This window comes from Anguilla rostrata, chromosome 3, assembly GCF_018555375.3.
Source record: "Anguilla rostrata isolate EN2019 chromosome 3, ASM1855537v3, whole genome shotgun sequence".
Classification (NCBI taxonomy): domain Eukaryota; kingdom Metazoa; phylum Chordata; class Actinopteri; order Anguilliformes; family Anguillidae; genus Anguilla; species Anguilla rostrata.
Genome location: NC_057935.1, coordinates 58,974,225 through 58,995,574, shown reverse-complemented (window position 1 = coordinate 58,995,574; position 21,350 = coordinate 58,974,225). Strand labels below are relative to the sequence as shown.

The 21,350-nt window shown below is 47.7% G+C and overlaps 2 protein-coding genes across 3 annotated transcripts in view; one reads left to right on the top strand and one right to left on the bottom strand.

Annotated features, from left to right (window-relative positions):
• sema6ba (sema domain, transmembrane domain (TM), and cytoplasmic domain, (semaphorin) 6Ba) overlaps positions 1-7,692 on the top strand; it is a 108,802-nt gene extending 101,110 nt beyond the window's left edge. The window contains exon 18 of the mRNA XM_064329836.1: positions 2,021-7,692. Coding sequence (XP_064185906.1) covers positions 2,021-2,976 — 956 coding nt within the window. The 3' untranslated portion in view covers positions 2,977-7,692. The remainder of the gene's footprint in view (positions 1-2,020) is intronic.
• Positions 7,693-8,365: 673 nt separating this feature from the next.
• On the bottom strand, positions 8,366-14,711 carry gpr35b (G-protein coupled receptor 35 b). Of its 2 annotated transcripts, none has more exons than XM_064328755.1 (3): positions 14,494-14,711; positions 11,740-11,842; positions 8,366-10,693 (listed from the first exon to the last, which is right to left on the bottom strand). In XM_064328755.1, the coding sequence occupies exon 3, from the start codon at positions 10,690-10,692 to the stop codon at positions 9,739-9,741; it is 954 nt and encodes a 317-aa protein (XP_064184825.1). In that variant the 5' UTR covers position 10,693; positions 11,740-11,842; positions 14,494-14,711; the 3' UTR covers positions 8,366-9,738. The 2 variants fall into 2 exon arrangements, with proteins under 2 accessions (XP_064184825.1, XP_064184824.1); XM_064328754.1 differs by having other exon boundaries at positions 8,366-10,697; positions 11,749-11,842.
• Positions 14,712-21,350: the final 6,639 nt, after the last annotated feature.

Here is a 21,350-nt window from a genome sequence, read left to right as displayed (position 1 = left end):
AATGATGAGGAGGGTAATGAGAAGAGTGGTCATAATTGAAGAGCAAGGCAATTTAGCACCGTGTAATGAGCAGTGAACTGTGGTGTCTCTCCCAAAAATGAAACAAAAACAGCAGCATCACCACTGTAACCGTCGCTCTTAAAAATGGGGAGGACTGAGGACGGCACAGCAGCCTAAGGGCTGTGATGACAGACTAGACTAGTTTCTGAACTTTCTTTAGCTTGTGGCATCTTATGAAGTGGACACGACCAACCGATCACCGCGGAAATACAGAAGCAATAAAAGTTTTGAACAGGAAGGGACAGACAGTCTACCTGTACAGAGGTCTGAGGCGTAGCCTATTCCTGATTGTATATTTCGGGTGCTGATCTACATCTTATCCTGAGTGTTGTAAGCTCAGCCAACGTGCTCTTCCTAGTTTTCCAATCAGCAGCCGTTAGCTGGAAAGTTAGCCGTGGACGTTGCTATAAAAAAAACGGTTGAAATCGCCCTGCTCCTCGTGAGTCACAACATTCTGTGAACTAGTCTCCCCTAATGCAGGGTTGGCGGGCAGGTTTTTGTGCTTTTCGCCCGTTTTGTCTGAAGAAACGCCACGCGAAAAGGTGTTGTGGTGGGAGTCGGAGTACAGCTCTGCTGTAACAAGCGGGCGGGTGGCCAGCATACAACGGGGATGCGGGCATTTATTTAAATGCAGCGGGTGGAGCTCGGCTACTTAGCTAGCAAGCGCAGTGAGGTGCTGTGTAAAGCCATGGCCTTGTAGCGCGTTGCCGTGACAACACTCCCTGGAGAGGAGGTTCAAAATAAGGACGTTGCCCTTGGCTAGGGTCGGTTTTCGCTTTTACCTGACTGGTAATGCCTTCGTTTTTAGAGCCTTTGGGTCAGATCTAACCTTGGGCGAATGCTTCTGACTCGTTATATAAATATAACGGTTTTATTTATTATTTTTGTGGTTCAGGTAACAAGAGGCTGTGTGGAGTTCAGAGGAAGAATTTTGTATTATCATCATTTTTTTCAAATAAGTAATTCCTACTTCCTTTTACTTTGACAATATCAAATCCATCACATGTGACCCACAGAATAACTACACTCCCCAGTGGCCTTCTGGGTAGCCAGGCCTGTGCTGAAGTCATTTCCTGAAATCTGAAATCTGTGGAGAAAGTTTGGGAGGTATTCCATATCTGGGACACGATTATTACAGCTCATTAAAAACCTAGGGGTAAAATTGCTCCTAGTTTTTGGGGTAAGGAGGCCAGTTATCTTGCCGTATCAACAGGGCAACCCTAAACGGCCAAACCCCCCCCCCCCCCCTCCCCCCCGAGAGAGAGAGTATTTGACCACGCTTAAAGCAGGACAAATGAGCCATCGCTTTCCTGGAGAGCCAGTGTGTACACACAGGTTCCCGTTTCCACCAATTACCCCCGACGCAATTAGCTAACTATCTTCTTTACACCAATTATATACTCTATTCGCTGGCAGATTAGACCACAGTAAAAGGTTCTCATCGTGACACGCGGACAGCCCTCGGCTGTCATTATTGTGCTTATCAGTGCGTGTAGCTAGATGTTTTGTTTCCATTCCTCCAAGACATTCACGACATCCTTCATTAAGGGGAGGAGAGATTTCTGCCAGTGTCTGGCTCTGCGTAATGTGAAATGTAACAGCCAGACCAAGACGCTTCCAATGTATATATGAGACACTTTAGCTGTTTTAGAGGGCAGTAAAATCTGGATGAAAACCCCTGCTGTTCCCAGATAATTTTCTACTCCGCGCGTTTCCGAGGTGAAACGTTCGAACCGTAGTAAAAGTGGAATTTTGTGCAAATAGGAAGTAGAATTTTACTGCCATCCAAGGGATTAAAGTATTTTGTGTGTGTGTATGTGTTGTGTGTTGTTGTGTGTGAGTGTTTGTGTGAGTGTGTGTCAGTGTATATGTGGTGTGTGAGTGTGTGTCTGTGCATGTGAGTGTGTGTAACGCTGTCTCTCTCTCTCTCTCTCTCTCTCTCTCTCTCTCCTCTCCTCAGGGCTCTTGCAGGAGAGCTTAATGGAAGAACCCGAGGGGCTGGTGACCATCAACCTGCTGGTGGTGTCCGCAGTCTCCGCCTTCGCCACCGGGGCGGCGCTGTCGGGCCTGGCCGTCTGCTGGATCATGGGCCGCAAGCACCGGCGCCGGTCCCGCGGGGGCGGGGGGCGAGGGGGCGGGCCCGGGGGGCGGCGCAAAGGCGAGAAGGAGCAGGGCATGCTGGGACAGGGCGGGGCGGGCTCGGTGGCCAGCGTGTCGCGGCACAGCGGGGGAGGCGGAGACAGGCCGCGGTCCCAGGCCGACGCCCTGTTCGACATGTCCAACGGCTGGACCAAGGCCGGGGACCTGGACCCGGGCCTCCTGCCCACGCCCGAGCAGACCCCCCTGCAGAAGAAGCGCCCCCCTCCGGGCATGCGCCTCTCCGAATCGGGCTGGGACCAGAGCCAGACCTTCCTGGGACCCCCGCCTCACTCCTCCTCCTCCTCCTCCATCTACCTGAGCTCCAAGCTCTTGCAGGGGGGCGGGGTCCGGAGGGAGGAGCCCGGCGACCCCCCACAGCACTACCTGGCCCTGGCGCGGCAGCGGGAGCGGGAGCAGGCGGGACGGGGAGGGGGGGCCCTGCGGAACTCGGCGGGGGAGTACGCCTACCCGGCCACGCCCCAGGACACGCCCGACCGGCGGAGGGTGGTGTCGGCCCCCAGCACCCAGCAGGACTACGGCGAGGCCCTGCGGTGGGCCCACGAGGGCTTCGGATTCGCCCCGCCGGGACACGCCCACGTCCCGCCCGGCCACGGCCACGGCCACGCCCCAGTCCCACCTGTCCATCACCACTATGGCCCCGCCCCCACGGGCCTGACGCGGGCGGGGCTGCATGGCCCCCGGGGGCTGGGGGACCTGGCCGACCTGGGCCACCTCCTCAGCAAGGCCACCAGCGAGCGGACTCCGACCGGCCAGTGAGGAGGAGGAGGAGGAGGAGGAGGAGGAGGGGGATGATGAAGAGGCTTCTCCTTGGACGCAGAAGAGGATAGCCACGCCACCTCTCCCGCCCACCCCAACTTCTCATCGACGCCAACCCCAACCCTCCACATCTCCAATGGCCAGACTCTCTCTCTCCATTGGGAGACACTTTCTCTCTTTCTCCAATGGCCAGACTTCTTCTCTCTCTTTCTCTCTCGCTCTCTCTCTGTTGTATCGCTTTTTTCGGGGAAAGAACACCGGCAGGAGGATTAAAAAAAAGGAGACTGGCGGAGAGGAGAGAGAGAAAACAGGAGAGCAGCTTTGCTGGCGATTGAGAGTCTGGCGGTAAAATGCCCCCCCGCCTCCCCCCGAACCCGCAGCTCCCGCTCAGATAACACTGTTCGGCTGGGGGGGGCATGGGGACGGGACGGTTCTGTTCATCCCCAGACAGTGCCGACGGTCACGCTCGCCTCCCCGAGGTTTACAAGCGGATTTAAAAGGAGGACGCAGCTGCGCGTCCCGCCGGCGTGGCGGCTGCTAGCGGGGATCTTCGGGGGACGTCGATTCCCCCAGAATTACAAGCAGGCCGTGCCAGGACAGCGTACCTAACTCCCCATCCCCGTGGCAAAAGACGGGGGGAAATAACAGTAATACAGCGTAACGGCTGCTGTCTCTTAAAGGGAAAATTCTCTGTGAAATGCCGCCGCACTTTCTTACAGGATTAGTTTTTTTGGGGATTTTTTTTTTTTTTTAGAAAGAAGAAGACTCATCCTTTGAGCTGTGTGTACTCGCTTCAGTGGGAGATCTTCCTCTCGGGCATGAGAAGAGAGAGAGACAGAGGGAGAGAGAGAGAGAGAGAGAGAGAGAGAGAGGACCTCCGGAACACTGGGAGTATAAGAGGGCTGAACTCGCCACGGTTGTTGTGTCGACAGCGCCCTCTCCTGGACGGCATCGGTGGAGCGAGCTGAGCGGACAACCTTCGACCGCAGATGTGCGGGGGAGGGGAGGAAGGGGGGGGCGGTTGGGATGGGGGCGGGGTTTTTTTGGGCAAGGCACAGCGGGGTTCCAGCGAGGCTACACGGAGACAGGAGGGCGAGATCTGAGGGTCGGAGAGAAAATCCCCGCTGATCTTCCAGAACGTTCCGCATTGTTGGGTTTCCCTGTGAACTCCGGAACATTCTGTACCATGTGTTCCGCACACGGAGACGTTCCATTCTGACTCACTGGGGAGGGGGGGGGGAGGGGGAACGTGGGTGAACCGATGCAATGCGGGTTCGACCCGCGGGCGCCCTGCGCTGTGTGTGTACAGGGGTCTACCAGGAGGGGGCGCCATGCTGGGGAGGTGGGGGGGGGGTGTGTCCTACTCAGGGCTCTCTGTATGAAATGAAGCCTCTGTGTGTACAATGAGGACCATGGTGAACTGGACATTGACATCTCTGGAAGGGGCATTTTTAGCATGGAGGAGTGTGCCCCTCCTGCCACTTTGAATACATAGGGGTCACAGGGGACATGGGGTGGAGGGGGCAGTCCCTCCCAATTGTCGTAAACACACACACACACACACACACACACACACACACACAATGTACACACGCAAGATGCACACTCTCTTTCCCAGGGGTTTTGTCTGAAAGCCATTCCCCCCAGGAAACGTGGGTATTGCTTGTGTTTGTGTTTTATTCCGCTAACTCCCCCCCCCCCCCACCCGCGCAGTAGGGTAGTTTGTTTATCAGCACCCCCAGCTGCCTGCCCTACACAAAACACACACACACACACACACACACTGGCCCCGCACACTCATGCATGCACACATACACACACACACACACTGGCCCCACACACTCATGCATGCACACACACACACTGGCCGTACACACACACACACACATGCGTGCACACACACAGTCCCGTGCATACTCTCACACGCAGTATAAACCCACATGTGAGGGATCGCTGCTAAAGCAGCCGTGAGAGGCAGGTGATGTCACACACCGAATCGCCCTGAATGGCCCCAGGGCTCGTTTCCCAATCGTCATGGCAACCGTACCTCCAGTACCGCCTCCCTTGGTTCTCACTGCGCAGGCAGAGACAGACACCTGGCTGAACCAATAATGGCTTACGGGCTGAGAGGAGAAGAGGCGCTGGAAACAATCTGATTGGCTGCCGGGGGCTGGATTCACCTTTCTGAGGGGAAGTGCACCGGACCCAGCCACTGGCTGCCTGGTGCACCTTCAGGAAGTGGCCTGCAGGGGGAGCTCTTTCACTGGAGTGGTGCAAAGTGGAGGGGAAGACTGCTGACTACAGGAAGGCGAGGTCTGGGGGAAAGAGTTGCCATTGTGTGTGTGTGTGTGTGTGTGTGTGTGTGTGTGTCTTAAGGTCAAGGTCAAGGTGAACTTTATTATCCCACAAGGGGAGATTCATGTGGTCATACACGTCCCGTTTAAAACACAGAGGTACACTGTGCATACACTAACAAACATGCACGCACACACACACAGTGTCTATGCGCGTGCGTGTGTGTGCGTGTGTGCGTTTGTGCACGTTCACGAGCCAGCGTGGCCCCTCCCCCTGTTTTTAAATTCTGCTTAAAATTCGGGGGCGACATAGCTCAGGAGGTAAGAGCAATTGTCTGGCAGTCGGAGGGTTGCCGGTTCAAACCCCGCCCTGGGCGTGTCGAAGTGTCCTTGAGCAAGACACCTAACCCCTAACCCCTAACTGCTCTGGCGAATGAGAGGCATCAATTGTAAAGCGCTTTGGATAAAAGCGCTATATAAATGCAGTCCATTTACCATTTACCATGCTTAAAGCAGCCCTCTCTGCTCGGTCTGGTCCCCGCCCCTCACGACCTGTTGATCCCAGGAGACCCCGCCCCCTTCTCGTGGGACACGCCCCCGCTCCTCCATGCACACCGCGACCCCACGGTACACCTGAATAAACCTGGACACCATGCAGGACCTGAACCAGAATCTGAGCCAGAACCAGAAGCAAGACCAGAACCTGAGCCAGAACCAGAACCAGAACCAAGACCAGAACCTGAACCGGAACCTGAGCCAGAACCAGGACCAGAATCTGAACCAGAACCTGGTGGACTCGGCTTACAGCGAGCGGCTTTCCTTTCGCCATGGAACACACATTTTTAAGAAGGAGGAACGAAAACGTCTCATCCTCACACACACACGCACACACACACACACACGTACAGTACGTGCCAAGCTGCTGCGTTTTTACCATGGAGGCCGTCGTGAGCTCCTGCGACCTGACATTTATAAATAAATAAATAAATAAGTGAAACTAAGGGGCAGACCCAACGAGCAGCATCTCCATTTTAAGTGTTTTACTGCTTATGATGTGTGGTAAACTCTTGATGCAGCCAATGATGTTTGCTTTCAAATAATCTAGCTACAGAAAAAAAAAATGTTTGCTTTTATTTTTATTTTTTTTAAAGAACTGTTTTGCTTTCATTTTGCTGAAAACCAGCCCTCCCCCCCACTCCCCGCCATCCCCACCATCCCAAGCCAAATTTAAAGTGGTGACATCACGTACCATGTTTAGGGAAAGGCAGAGCGATAGGATTGTATCTCAAAAGACCAGAGGTTTTAAGCCCGCTGCCGCAAACTGCCATAAAACAGTATAAAGAGAAAAAAAAATGGCTACATTCATTTTTAAATACTGTATACTGCAAATTCATTTTCTTCACCACCACTGTATGATTTTTTTTAAACATGAGCACAAATGAATTTTGCATTTTGTGAAGCTGTAGACAGTAATATTAGGCGGTACTTTTTCAGTGTCTCTTTTTAAAAAAAAAAAAAAAGAAAGAAAAATTCAGTGGAAATATTTTTGTTTGGGGTTTTGGGATAATTCCGTGTTTTGATTTGATTGGCTCATCAGTGTGCGAGTGTTGACTGTGCAGCGAATGAGATGGTCTCAGTATTTACCGTCTGGATGGCTGCAGCCTGCTGTCATCTCTGTGAAACAGGAAGAGGATAATTGCAGGCTTGCCTCCGGGCGCGAATCCCACTTCTACACAGCGTTGAGTCTCCTGTTGCTTTGGCGACCAGCTGCAGTTGTGTGTGTGTGCGCACGTGTGTACGTGTATATGTGTGTCAGTGTCACAAGTGGTGGTCATCTTGTTGGCCGACTGACTTCCGCACGTGTGCTCTGCATAAATCCATTCCTCCAGGGGACCTTAAGCATGAGAGAGCTACGTGATGTGGTCGTTCAGCCCGGCAAGTATGGATGCGCGCTTCCGTGCAATACCGTTTGAGTGTGTTTATGAATAAAAACTGTCTGTTATATCACTGTACACAAAACTCACATATTGGAGTGTCTCTTGCTATACACTGGCATGAACACGTGCTGACCTAAAACCTAAATGCAGGTTCGTGCTAAATTCATTGAGCAGTCTCAACCTAAAACGTATAAATGGAGTAAGAAATGAGAAAGGAATTTAAGAAGTTAATTACCAGCAAATATTGAAAAAATAATTCCAGGCAATTGGTCTATTCAAACTATTTGAATAAGCAGAACTTTTTTGTTCTACAGCGCGAACACACACATGCACACAACACACGCACACACATACACCTGACTTGTGAGCAGTGTCCTGTCTTTGGTTGGCACTTGGCCAAATTGGCAGGCTGGCTATCAGTTGCTATGGAGACTCATCTCTGTCACCTTTTCCCGTTCTAATAAACCATAAAAAAACATAATGAATTCCTTCTGATGTGCCTCCATTTGTCTTATTTGAATTAGCATTTTATCTACGCTTTTTATTGATACCTCAAGCAAATGCCACGATCGTTTTAAAACCATCACAGTTTATATTGTATGACCAGCTGGTGGCACTGTGACCGCGAGGATGTCAGATCTCAGTGCTTGGTACATAAAGCAGGTGAGTGTTATCTGCGGCGACTGCCAATTTCGCCCAATCAGGGTTCTCTGGTGTTAAGTGCAATGGCTATGGTTCAAATTGACCGGGACCGAGCCATGAGCTCAAACCGTTTCCGGTCTGAGTGTTTTTACAATTGCACGGAAATGATCCGGTACGTGCATAAAGCTATCTGAAGAAAGTGACTCGGTATATAACCCGTTGTTGGATAGGAATGATGGATGCCTAGGATTACGGATTGAAGTTGTATTTGACGAGCGTTTATTGTCGTTTGACATCCGTTGTTGGGGAGTGTCATTTTAAAACCATAAATGTAGCCTATTAACTTACCTTTCGCATCTTCCAAATAACTTGTTAGTTAAACGAGTTCTTAGTCAAGTTGGCAAGAAAAAACTATGGGTGTCTCGTCGTTCGCCAATTTGAAAAACGACCCCTTGCATTCTAATTACCGTCCGTGGGAGGGCAGCAGTTCGCCACAGCCGAACTGTTCAGAATGCATGTAATTTAACCTGGTTGCATGTGAGCCCTTCTCCGTCGCCATTGTATTCATGACATGATCGAATTATCAATCAATCAAACTTTATTTATATCGCACATTTCACACAATTGAATTCAATGCAGTGTGCTTCACATTTAAAAATTAAATGAAGTAAAAAAAAACTAAAAAGAAAAAATGAGATGCACGTCTGTTCCATTTGTGTAAGGAGCAGAATAAGAAAACAAAAGGAGAAAACAATCAAAGACTAAGAAGACAATAACATATGCTACAGAAAATCTCGACTGAAAAGGTATGTCCTGAGTTTTCATTTAACAATGTCTCCTGTAAAGGGGGGGGGGGGGGTGCGGCACTGTCCCAGAGCAGCCTCCTCATGTCACTGTCCTGGTCCTGAAAGTAGGTAAAACTAGGAGAAGGCAGTTGGGGAAGCAGGGTTCTGCCAGGAACATAACTAGTCAGCAGGTCATTGACTCACCCCTGAGCACGCTCACAAATGGATTTAAAAGCCAGTAAAGGAAGGTATCTTAAAATCAATTCTTAAATTGACTGGTAACCAGTGCAGGGACTTTAGAACAGGAGTGCAATGTGTTTTCCTCTTCCTCATTTTGGTTAAAACGGTACCAGGAGCATTCTGTATAATTTGTTGCGGTCCTTGTGTCTTTTTGGGTGTGTTGCAATGGTCAGTTGTGCTGGTGATAAAGGCATGCTTAAGCTTCTCCTGCATGTCATCTGGGGAGAGAGCAGGTCTGACCTCAGCAATGTTTTTTAGGTGATAAAAGCCCGTTTTTGTTATGTTCCTGATGTGAGCTTCAAAGTTCAACGATGCTATCAAAGATGGCACGCTAGTTCTGAGCCTGACGTTTAATGTTCTTTGCCACTAATTTTCAGTCGTGTTGTCAGGTCCTCTCATGGGGTCTAGGGTGCAATTACCAGAACCTCAGTTTTGCCCTTGTTTAACTGGAGGAAACTGTCTGCCATCCATCCATGCATTAACCCTTTAAAGGTATAAGATCACAAATACATGATCAGAATGTTCTTAAATGAACATTCTAATGCCGATGTAGCAATCGCTAACTGGTAACTGAAAGCAGTGGAGTTGCTTGAACAATGAACATTCGAATCACATACAGCATTTGGGTTAACATAACACAAGAAGTTAAGGATGGCCTGGCAGCGAGTGCAGCCGTTGTGTCGGAGAGCCGTTAGTCGTCCGTTATTTGGTGTAGAACCGAGATTCTGTCTTCCGGTAATCCCCAGGTTCACGCGCACACATCTGGGTAGGTGGGCATGACTCACAGATACTCAAATCTAGCCTTCAAATCCAAATCCATCCCCGGTTTTATTTTGCCCCAGGTAATTAACTGAACAGGTAGTCCTACTGATTGGCAAGACTGTAAGTCAGGCTGATTTGAGTAACAGGGGTATGTTGTCGAGGGTCAGGTGTTAATTTCGATGCAAGATGTTCTTTGAATAAGAAGTAATATGCTATAGAATCTAAGCAGCAGTTCGTTGTCGCGATCCATTTCGTAACGGACCAAATGTTGTGCACTAAATTATATGTTGCGCAATTTGAAATGTGCTGGGATTGCATGGCAACGCTGAATTTAACAAGCAACATAATGTTGAAGGGGGCGTAACAGACGATGAACACAATCAGATTTGCCGTTATTATGGCGACGCATTTTCTCTTCTCCTCGTGGGTGATCACCTGGTCGTCCTTCAGCAGGGAAAAGATCGTTAGACTGGAGCAAAAGAGAATCGTGCAAAACGGAAGAAAGAATCCCAGAATGAAAAAAACCAATACGAACCGAAGCTCAATGGTTTCCAGAGCTATTTCAAAGCAAGACTGTAATTCTTGCGTACTGTTCAGTTTGCTATACAGGACGCATATCGTCACAACCACCGCCCATAAGAAGACGCATATCGCGAAAGCCGTTCGTTTCCTCAAACCGTGCGCCCTCGCGCAGAAAGGAAACTTGACGGCCACGAGCCGGTGGACGCTGATGGCCGCAACAGTGAAGATGCTGGCGTACATGTTCAAGTAGTGGACGGCAATAAGGTACGGGCAGAAATCCCAGACCTCCAATTGGTTGAAGAAGCTGTATATCCTGACGGGGAGGAAGAGGATGAGGGCGAAGTCGGCCACCGCCAGGTTGATCATGTAGACGTGCGTTTCCGTCCAGCTCGCTCTCTTGCGGAGGAAAACGCACAAGGCCGCGGTGTTCAGCAGGAGGCCGATCACAAAGACCGGGATGTAGGCCACCTTGTAGAAAAACTTCACCTCCTCCATTAGGGTTAGATTGCACCCTTCAGTCTGGTTCCCGAACATTCTCCCTCATCAGAAAAAGTAGGAAATATTAATAATACTTAAAAGCCCTAAATATAATTTTATCATTGTCATTTTGATTGCATGCACCGGAGTCATTGAACTATTGTTTGCACATACTGTAGCACGTTAATTTAAATGTTCCCAGCTACACATTCCTCAAAAAAAGCTCTGAATTATTTTAATCAGCTTTCAAACTGGTTGCCACACCCTCGAATTTTGTGTCATTACCTCATTCGTCTGTTTTTTCTACTAGTGTGTATGGCAGAGGGTGCCCAGCCCAGGTTCTGGAGAGCTACATCGTACGAAGGAGTATCCTCCACTGTAGAGACAGGACGTGTGTGTGTGCGTGTGTGTGTGTTTCCTCAGATATTTAAATCTTATTTGCAGATGTCAGCATAACAAGCTTTTTTCATCATTGTCATGAACTGACAGTTGGATCAGTGTGCACAGTGCGTCTAGCGGGTAACTGGTCGGTTGGGCTGTTCCCAGGTGAGTCTAATTGTGATCCTATTTAAAATCAGCCATGTTGGCTATGATGGTGATCTTTTTGCAGCTAGATTTTGGTAGTATGCAGACCTGGCTCAAATACGTATTTGTTTTGGATTCAAATTCTTTTCTGTGCACTGTTTGGTCTGGCCTGGTGTAATTGAGTCTGGCAATATGACCAGAAGGCGGGGTTTGCACTTTTTGAGAGTACGTCATTGGTTCCAATACACCAGACAAGATCATAGCATAGAAAAGTATTTGAATCCGAAACAAATACGTATTTGACCCAGGTCTGGTAGTATAATAGCACAGTGTTTGTCTACTTTTTTTTCCCCCTGAAGTGTCTAACAAATTGCATGTAAATATCCTACTAATGTGTGTCAGAATCAGTGCCTGTCTGTCTGGCTAGTTTGTAAATAATCTTCCATATATTTTTGAGATATTTAAAAAAAATATTTGGTTGTCCCCAGATTCGACCAGCCTTGTGACCCAGGGGCTGCTGGTTGTCATTGTTTGTCTGTGCTTAACTGATCGATAGAGCAGTTGGTTACACAACTCCACTCATCTCACCTGTTTTCTAGCGTCTGGACTGGGTGAGCGTTTCAAGGGCGTCGGATCCTCAACTCTCCACGGTCAGGGCCGGGTGCCGCTGGTCCAACACCTACTAAAATTGGCAAAAGTTGCTTGTGTGAACTGGGAGAATCAGTTTAATGGGGAAGAACAGTACTCAGTAGGTAAGGCTGGAGGTAAGTACACGCAGTGGAGTTTAGAAATCCAGATCCAAATCCAGTTCAGAGAAGATAAGGAAGTGTGGGAATCAATAAGGAAGAGCAAAGGTTTTGAACAGTTGGCACTGAAAACAAAGATATGACTGGCTGGCACAAAAGATTAACCACCAGTATCGGTGTTTATTGACATAAGGTACTGCCCTCAGTTGACATACATCATCTTCATATGAATTGGTCCGTAGACTAGCGAGTATGCTTGTGAGACTCATGGGATTCTGGCTTCCCGCTCTGTAATATCTTGGTTTCAACGCTCACACAGCCTGGCTACACATGACTAGGTGGCCCAGCAGTGTATCTCACCCCAAAAATCGAAACCAAACCTACGCCTGCACGTTTCCGTATCGTTCACCCACAGTGTGCCCACACGTTAACATTTGGAAAGGTCGGTGTCTTAATGAAGCTAATTTTGAAACTGAATCCTGCCTTGTTCTTGGATTCAAAGGGAGGTGTATGTTCTTTTTTGTTACTAAAAAAGTAATACAGAATTGACCAGAACATGGTATTTTAGTGCTCTTGATTAATACACATTTAGACCCCATTGGACAAAATATGTGCCCCATAATTATGAATTATGGATGGTATCTAGTCCTGAGGGAAGGATTATTCCTTGTAGCGTTTTTGCATACCTGTATATATGGAGCAGTGCTGAGGTGCAGGTATGTGTCGAACAGTTGAGCCTTGTTCATCCCACACTCTGTAAACCACACTGCAAATTTGAATAGTAGCCTAGTCAGGAGCCCAGACACTTTCAAAATAAACCTGACCGTAATTCCCCACTAAAATATTATACTTGTATTTCTCTCTCGATAATAAAAGGAATATATATATATATATATATATATATATATATATATATATATATATATATATATATACATATGTATATATTTTTTTATTTTTTCCAGAAATATAAGTTGCCTAATTGATCAGAATTTATGCTTTTATGTCAAACGGCCTTACAGAGCTGAGAATTGACAGCAAAAGAAAAAACAGTTTGGAGGCTAGGTTATGGAAAAGGTCAAAGTGACTTTGAAAAGGAGTTGGAAACGGTGCTGTGGTTGTTCCCTCGGCCTACGCACAGCGCGTAATGTTCCCTCAGACCCCCCTGGACTCATGAAGTCTTTTGCGCTTTTGTGCCTCTGAACACGAAGTGCAGACCTGGCTCATCGTCCTTTTTTTTTTTTTTTGCTTTTTTTCTCAAAAGCGAGAATTTAAAACTTTTTGTATTTTCACTGGAGATGTGCACTTGTCCCCCCCCCCCCCCCGCGCTTTCATTGAAACCGCTTGCCTGTGTACGCATTGTGCCGCAGTCTAATTAGCCTGGCTACTTAGCGGTTGTGTGTGTGCTCAGAATGAAAGAGACTCTCTGGCTGTCTCAGCGGTGGCTAAATGGGTCCCAAACCGTGCAGTGTGGCGGCTAACTGAGGAAGTCCTCCATGTTACAAGCACAGTGCTTAACAGGAAATGCCCTGTCACTGTTTCATATCAGCTATCATTAACTCTATTGCATAATGAACCTGCATCACTGTGACATTTTTCATAAATTTATTATTAGTAATAATAATAATAATAATAATAATAATTTATCAAATTAGAGAACATTTTAGATTTTCTACTGCAGTTTAAACAGTTTTGTTTCTACAATATTAAAGTGCAATAGGGATTAGATCAAATGCTGAGTCCAAGTGTTAACTGAAAGGCCTTGAGTACTGTGTACAGTATCCGAGACCATTTTTGGAATGTTATTTTATTTTTTTCAAAATTCCAGGTCAGTGTTCTAGAACTCCACTGATTTCAGCAGTGACCAGCAGTGATTGTTACGTCAGCATTAGAATGTTCAGCTAAGAACATTCTAACCACATATTTGCCACATTGCACCTTAAAGGGTTAAGTCTGGTTTTAAACATGGTTCATAATCCAAACGTGTTTTTAAAAAATGTATTTATATATTTTAAAAATTATTTTTATATTTGAAAACAGTTGCAGAATTGATAGTCAGCCTTAAAGTAGAAATAATCGCAGTGTCATGATCAACATTTTCTTTTTCATTTTTAAAATGATATGATACGCAAAGAAATGATCTGCTTCATAGCAAGCAGCATTGATGAAACCAGATGTCCTGCGTGCAGATTACTGACAGTTCTAATGAGGAAACATCAATATTCAGAACAAAAATATCCTTTTACTATATCCAGAAATATCTTTTTTTTTTATGAGTGTTGTACATTTTAATCGATAACATATCCCTTCTTTTGGTTAGTTTTCGATGTTCTCAGGGATTTGGAGGAGTGTTATCACATGTTAATGTCATCCATTAAGCTGATGTACAAACACATATTCCACCCAGGTCTGGACATCAGTAGCCTATTTTTCCATTCTGAAACGCCCTCGTAGAAGCTTACTCAACATTGCTCTACCAGCAGTCATACACAGTGCCTGCAGTGCCAAACATTTCCTACATAACGTTGCATAATTATTTATCATTATGGTGAACACAACCGGCGTCTCCTCGTGAGCGGTCCCTTACCGTGCGGTGAGTCGTCGTGGAAACGGTCATCATTGCCCGAATGTGCAAGCTGTGGCCAGGCACACAAGCCCCGTTCTGCTTTTCACGCGACGCTTATTTAAATAAAGGTCCAGTGTTGATGCCTGAGGGCTTCGACGTTCGTCCAGAAGGCGCGTTTGCATTGCAAAATGACGCGAATGCGGTCTGACTGTCTGTGGTGTGTGAACGCGCGGTTCTTCTGACAGGAATTGAAATCCGCAATGACTGGGTGTTTGGTGTTGCTCAATAGTTTTTTTATTTATTTATTTTTTTTAGTTTAGTGTTTTTTAGTCTGTTATGTTGTTTTGTTTGTGTTTTTTTCTGGTTTTTAAAAAAAAAAGTATTTTCTTTTTTGTCTGATTGGCTTGATTTGTATATATTTTTTATTTTTTTTGTTGTATGATGCTGGTTGAATGAATTAATTTTGAAACGGAAAGCTGCTGGGCTCGGCTGTCCTCGCTACGTGCTTGTGCACCTTGCTTCAGTCACGTATAGAAACGCCACATCAAGGGGAACCCGAAGCGCAGCGAAATGGGGGGGGGCGGGGGGGGGGGGTATGACAGACCTTTTTATGGCAGAAGAAGCGCCTGTTCTCGCTTCCTTTTTCATTTGTATTGTAAAGGTTGCCGAGCGGTATCGTCTGTTTCTGTCATCAACGGTGTGATGTTGAACCCTGGGCCCTGGTGTGTGTGTGTGTGTGTGTGTGTGTGTGTGTGTGTGCGTATGTGTGAAACCACAGTCTGTCGGAAACTTTTCCTTTCCCCCTCCCTCTTTCTATGACTCTGAACTTGACAATGCGACGCTGTTCACGTAAAGCATTCTGTTGCTGACCTATGACCTATGACCTATGACCGCTCTGCTCTCCGGTCATGGCTGTTTTGCGGAAACGAGAGTTGTTTGTCGCAATGGGAAGCGTGTGTACACGTGCACGCATGCGTGTGTGTGTGTGTGTGTGTGTGTGGTGCTGTTCCATTGCGTGGTCTTTGTGAAACATGTGAATGAGCGAAATGGGAAGCTGGGGGTGGGGAAGGGATGTTTTTTTCCATTGTGTGTAGGACTATTACCTCAACTTGATGCCTTTGCACAGTTTTGTTAATGGAGGGATTGGTTAAGTGTTTGTAGTAGAACATTTTTTAAATTGAATCAGGAAATTGCGCATGCCCCCCCCCCCCCCTTTCCCCCTCTTCAAGTAAAAGTTGGCCCAAAAACCTTGCTTGGCTTTTGCGAGATGAGGCGTAATCCCATAAGTGGGGCGATGGAGGTGCGGATGAATGGGCTGTGTTTAAAATCGAGAGCAGGTGCCAGAGCCGGACGTAGGGGTGAAGAGGTGCCCTTTCAGACGCGAGCCGTCGCAAGGGAGCGAGCGACCAGCGGTCAAACTTTGATTGGCAGCAGGACTGCCTGTGTGCCAACCAAACTGAGCCTTTGAAGAGGCGAAAGGCAAAAGGCCTCCTTTTAGATTGTTGGTGCGGTTACCATAACGACGGCAACAACAACAACAACAGCACAAGAGAACCGAAGAAATCAGTTGCTCAACCAATCAGACAGTTCCAGCGATTCCCCATTGTTTCTGATGACGGGCGGTCGACACCTGGGGCAAAAATGGACAACAGTTGACGAGTGGAACACCAGCAATAGTGGCTGATAGCGGCTTCATTATGTGTCCGGTTACATTAGAGGCTATGACGTGCTGCTGTATTGAGCATTTGCGTGTGTGTGTGTGAGGGAGGGAGAAAGAAAGAGCTCTTTTAGGTTGCTAGGCAAAGTGTTGAAAGCCGCTAGTCAATTAGCCACGTTTACAGTCATCATCTATCATCCTGCCTGATCTCTGTGTGTAATTGCAAACAGTCGTAGTCTTTGTGATGGCAGTGCAACACACACAAAAAAAAAAACTATTAACAAAACATTCTTCCCCGGTGGAGTACAAAGTGCTTTGAACATCGTGTAATAGCAGCTCTGCGTTTATCACCAGCGTGCACCTTTTCAAAAACCGGGGGCGTGGATCGGAGCCGGGACGTCCCGTGCTCTGGAAACGCGCGTCGTTAGGCTCCTCCCCCCTCCTCATCGCGCTGCGGTCCGCGAGCTGAGCTCACACAGACGGGAGGCAGAGGAAGACCCTTCACACACGGCCTTTCCGCAGGCTGACTTTCAGAGGGCCCAAACAAACCAGTGGGGATCGCCAGTTAGCGATGAGATCCGACCAATCGCAGCCTACACAGATCCCTCCTTCCCGGGGCGAAGCTACAGCCAATCGTATGTCTCCATACGGGGCTGCCGAATAGATGACTGCCCTGCGAACCGCGTGCTGGTTTTGTAAGCAGAAATGAGGAGCGATATTACACGTGTTTCCACGGCGACGCTCGTCGTTAATGATGTCTAATTGTGTCACGCTTGGCGGTAATCAGCGCTCAGTGAGTCCCCGGGTAGGGCGAGCCGGGGGGGGGGGGCTAATTGAGCGAAGCCGCTTTTTTGAGATGCGCCGTGACGATGCGACGACGTGACGCCATGACGACGAGCGCCGTGGGCAGATGGCGAGGGCGCTGGAAGCTCGCGTTCCCGTTCGCGCTGTCGCTTCGCGGAGTCGCGGGCCGTGGGTGACGTGGGATTACTCATCTCCTTTTCCGGCGCAGATTGGGGTTTGACGGGGGGGTCCTGATCCCCCCTCACTGAGGGCAGTTTTGAGTTGCTCGTGTGAACCCCCACAGGAATCTCGCTGAGCCTTGAGGGGAACTTCAGAACTGAGAACACAAATGTGCACTTACACACATATATGCACACACACGTGCACACACACACACCTACACACGCGCATACACATACACACACGCCTACACACCTACACACGCGCACACACACACACCTACACACGCGCACACACACACACACCTACACACGCACATACACATACACCCAAGTATTCGCACATGCACATAGGCACAAGCAAACACATGCACAAAAACACACATACACACACACACACGCACAGACAAAACACACGCCCACACAGACAAGCACACACGCGCACACACCCATGCACATACAACACACACAAACAAATATATACGAACACACGCTCACACACACACACACACACACAACACACACATAAAACACATATTCGCACAGAGAGAGGGCAAACTGAGAAGAGCTCAGATGAACAGAAAAGTATTGAAGAAAAGCTTTTATCACTTTAACACTGCAGTCAGACTCCTCACCGTGTGTGTGTGTGTGTGTGTGTGTGTGTGTTTGTCTGTGTGCATTTGTGTCTGTGCGTGTGTGTTTCTCTGTGTCTGTGTGTGTCCGTGTGTGTGTATGTGGATGTATCTTTGTGCATTTGTGCAGGGAGTGTCCATGATGCTCATTTAGCTGTTGCCGTTTCTTCCAGCGAATCACAGTGATGATGGACAGGGAGGCCATCGGTGGAATACCCTAATTACCTTTCCAACCCCCATATCTTATCAGAGCACATATTACCTTTCAGCACATTATGTACACACACACACACACACACACACATATGGCCACAAATCACACCCCCACTCTTTGCACAGTAAGACCTGCCAATCAACTGGTGTATCCATTAGAAAAAGAGATAATTTATTCCCTGCTGAGATGACCTGACTTGCTTTCATTATTAATCCGCACAGGGAGAAACAGGCCGAGAGTCACGGCGGGGTTTCTGTACCTCACAGTGTAGAATATCTTCACAATCGTATCAAGACAATGGCCCAGATTCTGTCAAGTTTAACTTTTCTTCCAAGCGCGGTTTGCTGAGTTCACTTTTGGGGACATGGATGAACTCTCCAGACCACGTACCAGCGAAGGAAAAAAAAACAAAAACACACACTGAACGTTGGCCGAACTGAAAGTTAGCATGTGTAGCCTATTGCTTTTGGTTAACAGTTCTTTGTGCTTTCTTGCGAAGTGCGAGAGGTGTGGAGAGGAAATGGAGGTCAGGGTTTGAATTAAGTTACATCCATTTAGCCGTCTTATGCAGAGCGACTTATAGCATAAGAGAACATAAGTGCATCTACCTGAGTTACGTAAGTAGCATAGCTGCGCCAGGCTAACAGCATTCCCACGCCAGCAAGCACCCGTGCAGTATTACCAATGTCAGTTAGCTACTACGCTAGCCCTGTGAGCACATCACAGACTGCTGCAGGTCGGTTCTGTCGGTGGTGTGGGAGGAGCCAGCCGCAGCCTTGGGGATGACGACCAGTGGCTCGCGGGTCAGCCAACCGATCGCCCGACTGCATCCTTCAGCCCTCTGAGCCGAGAGGTTCTCAGAGAGACATGATTTAGAATGTTCTTAGCTGAACGTTCTGGTGCTGATGCAATAATCGCTGCTGGTGACTGAAAATCAGTGGAGTTCTAGAACACTGATTCACTCGTTCAAAAAAAACACTGAAGAACAAAAAAAAAACGTCTCTTCAAAGGGTTATGCTGGAGCATGTCTCCGCCACTGGCGTCATCTGCCATTGACCAATCAGCTCGACGTCAAGATGTCTACTCATGATGCTGTCATCACGTCGGCCTTCTGTTTCTTTCTTTCATTCCTTTTTCTTTTTCTTCCCTGTCCGTCTGTTTTCCGACCGGTTTGCCTTCTTAATCCGAGCCTCGTCTTTTATTTCCTTTTGAAATTTGTCAGTTCGTCAAGTGCTTCCCGGATGTTTCTCTGCTATAAATGAACCCTGTCCTAAATCCTTCTGTTTTGCTTCAGTTTGTTTCATTATGTAACTGAATGTTTCGAGGGGAGGGGGGTATTTTTGTTTTTTTGTCTTTGGGTTTTAAGCTGCTGCTGTGGGAGAAAAAAAAAACAGCATTAGGTTTAATGAAGTGTAATGTTTCAGAAACACAGCCTCCACACTTTATTCATGAGCGTATAATGGAGTACACTTACCATTCATTTAATTGCGAAATGAATAGATTCTACCCCTAGCTCAAAGCTAAATAAGGTAACTGTGATTATACTATCCCTCTAATGGTTAGCAGTGAGATGGTGGCATTGACACGTTCGTGTACCAGTACTGCAATCCCCCTTCATTGCTATTCATAAGCCACACCACACCGTTCCATTATGGCGTACATGCATCTGCGTACGCATGTGTTTTTGCATTGTTTGCTATTGTGTGTGCTTGTTTGTATGGGCGGTTGCACATGCGAGTGAGAGAGAGTTAGTACGTGTCTGTGTACCGACTGTGCGCTTCCTAGTTTGTGTTTTTGTGTGTCGGTGGCTGTATGTCTCTCTCTTCAGTGCTCAAGAACTCTTTATTAGTACCGTGGGGTCATTTTTTAAATTTTTTGCAGACAGGAGATTCAGCATCTCAGAATGTAAAATACAGATGGCATCACAACAATACAATACAACAATACAGTACAGATGACATCATAACAAAGAAGATAAAATTCTTTATCTTTATCGGTAAAAGTAGTTAAACAACAAAATCATAATCCACCAGCCGGAGGGAAGAAGCTGATGGTTTGAATCAAGCTTCAGCACTGGTCAGAAATGTGTGTCATCTCTCACCGCGCAGCAGTAAATAGGTCATCCCTCTGTTACCCCCACTCTTACCCTCATACTCTATCTCTCTCTATCTCTACTCTCCTCTCCTCTCTTTCCTCTCCTCCACTTTTCTCTCTATTCACTCCTCTCTCCTCTTCTCTCTCCTTCTGTTTCCTCTTCACTCTCCTGTTTTATCTTCTGATTCACTCCCTCTCCTGTGCTCATCTCCTCCTCTCTCTCCTCCCTCTCACTCTCCCCCTCTCCTTTTCACCCCTTCTCTCTCTCCTCTCTCCTCTCACTCTTCACCCCCCTCTCTCCCTCCCTCTCACTCTCCCACTCTCTCCCTCTCACCCCCTTTCTCTCTCTCCCTCTCTCTCACTCCCACTCTCTCTCTCTCTCTCTCTCTCTCTCACCCTCTCTCTCTCACAGCTGTGTGTTCTGACGCAGTGCTGAGCTCCTGCAAGCTCTGTCTCTGTGGAGAATGTGCTCTGCACAGGAAGAGCGGAAACCACACAGCAGCTGGCGTTCCACAAGCACCATCCCATCTGACCACCTCAGCCTTTATGTATTTTACTTTTAATTGAAAGTTTCTGTTTTCGTTGCCATTGGGTTTCTGAAGCCCTTCACTAAGGACTCGATGTTTTATGCTCCTGCAATATTTATTTCCTTTTTCTTTTCTGGACAAGAATGAATTGTTACATAATTATTACATAATCGGTGTTAACTTTGATGTTTCGGGCTATGCACGTCTCAGACAGGTGCGTTTCAGATTTCTGAGTGCTGCCGGTAAATAAGAGGTAATGAATTTTGGTAAGAGTTTCACATGTGCCTTGTACAAAGTCTAAAAGAACGCTGCATCACATGTCATTAAAATCGTCGTTTAAGGCATTGCTCAAAAAAAACTGCCTTGCTGACGTCATATTTTTCTCGTTCACACACGCATTACATTTTTCTTTTTTAATCTACGCCGTCGTAGACGCGGTATGATTTCCTTTCTCATTTTTATGGGCGCCGCAGTAGTGTTCTGCGCTCTGCGACGCAGTGGAGGCGCAGGCTCCGCTGTTCGCCACCGGGGGGCGCTGTTTCCCCTTCATTCGCGCGTTACTGTGAGTCGGTGAAGCTTGCAGCGCGTGTGTGGAAGTTGCGGCGAACAGCACCACTTAACTTTGATTGAAGTTCGCGGAGGCAAACAGGGAAACAGCGGGGGTGAAAGATTGTCAAGCGTATTGATTGGAAAAGGAAGGGCACACAAACGAGGAGCATAAGTTTTCCCGAGAGGAAGAAGGGAAGGATGAGGGAAGGACGCATTGAAGGTGTGTGGGCGGTGTGACTGGCA

What these genes read in the sequence shown, in the direction of transcription:
- gpr35b (XM_064328755.1), bottom strand. Translation starts at nt 10,692, where the DNA reads ATGTTCGGGAACCAGACTGAAGGGTGCAATCTAACCCTAATGGAGGAG.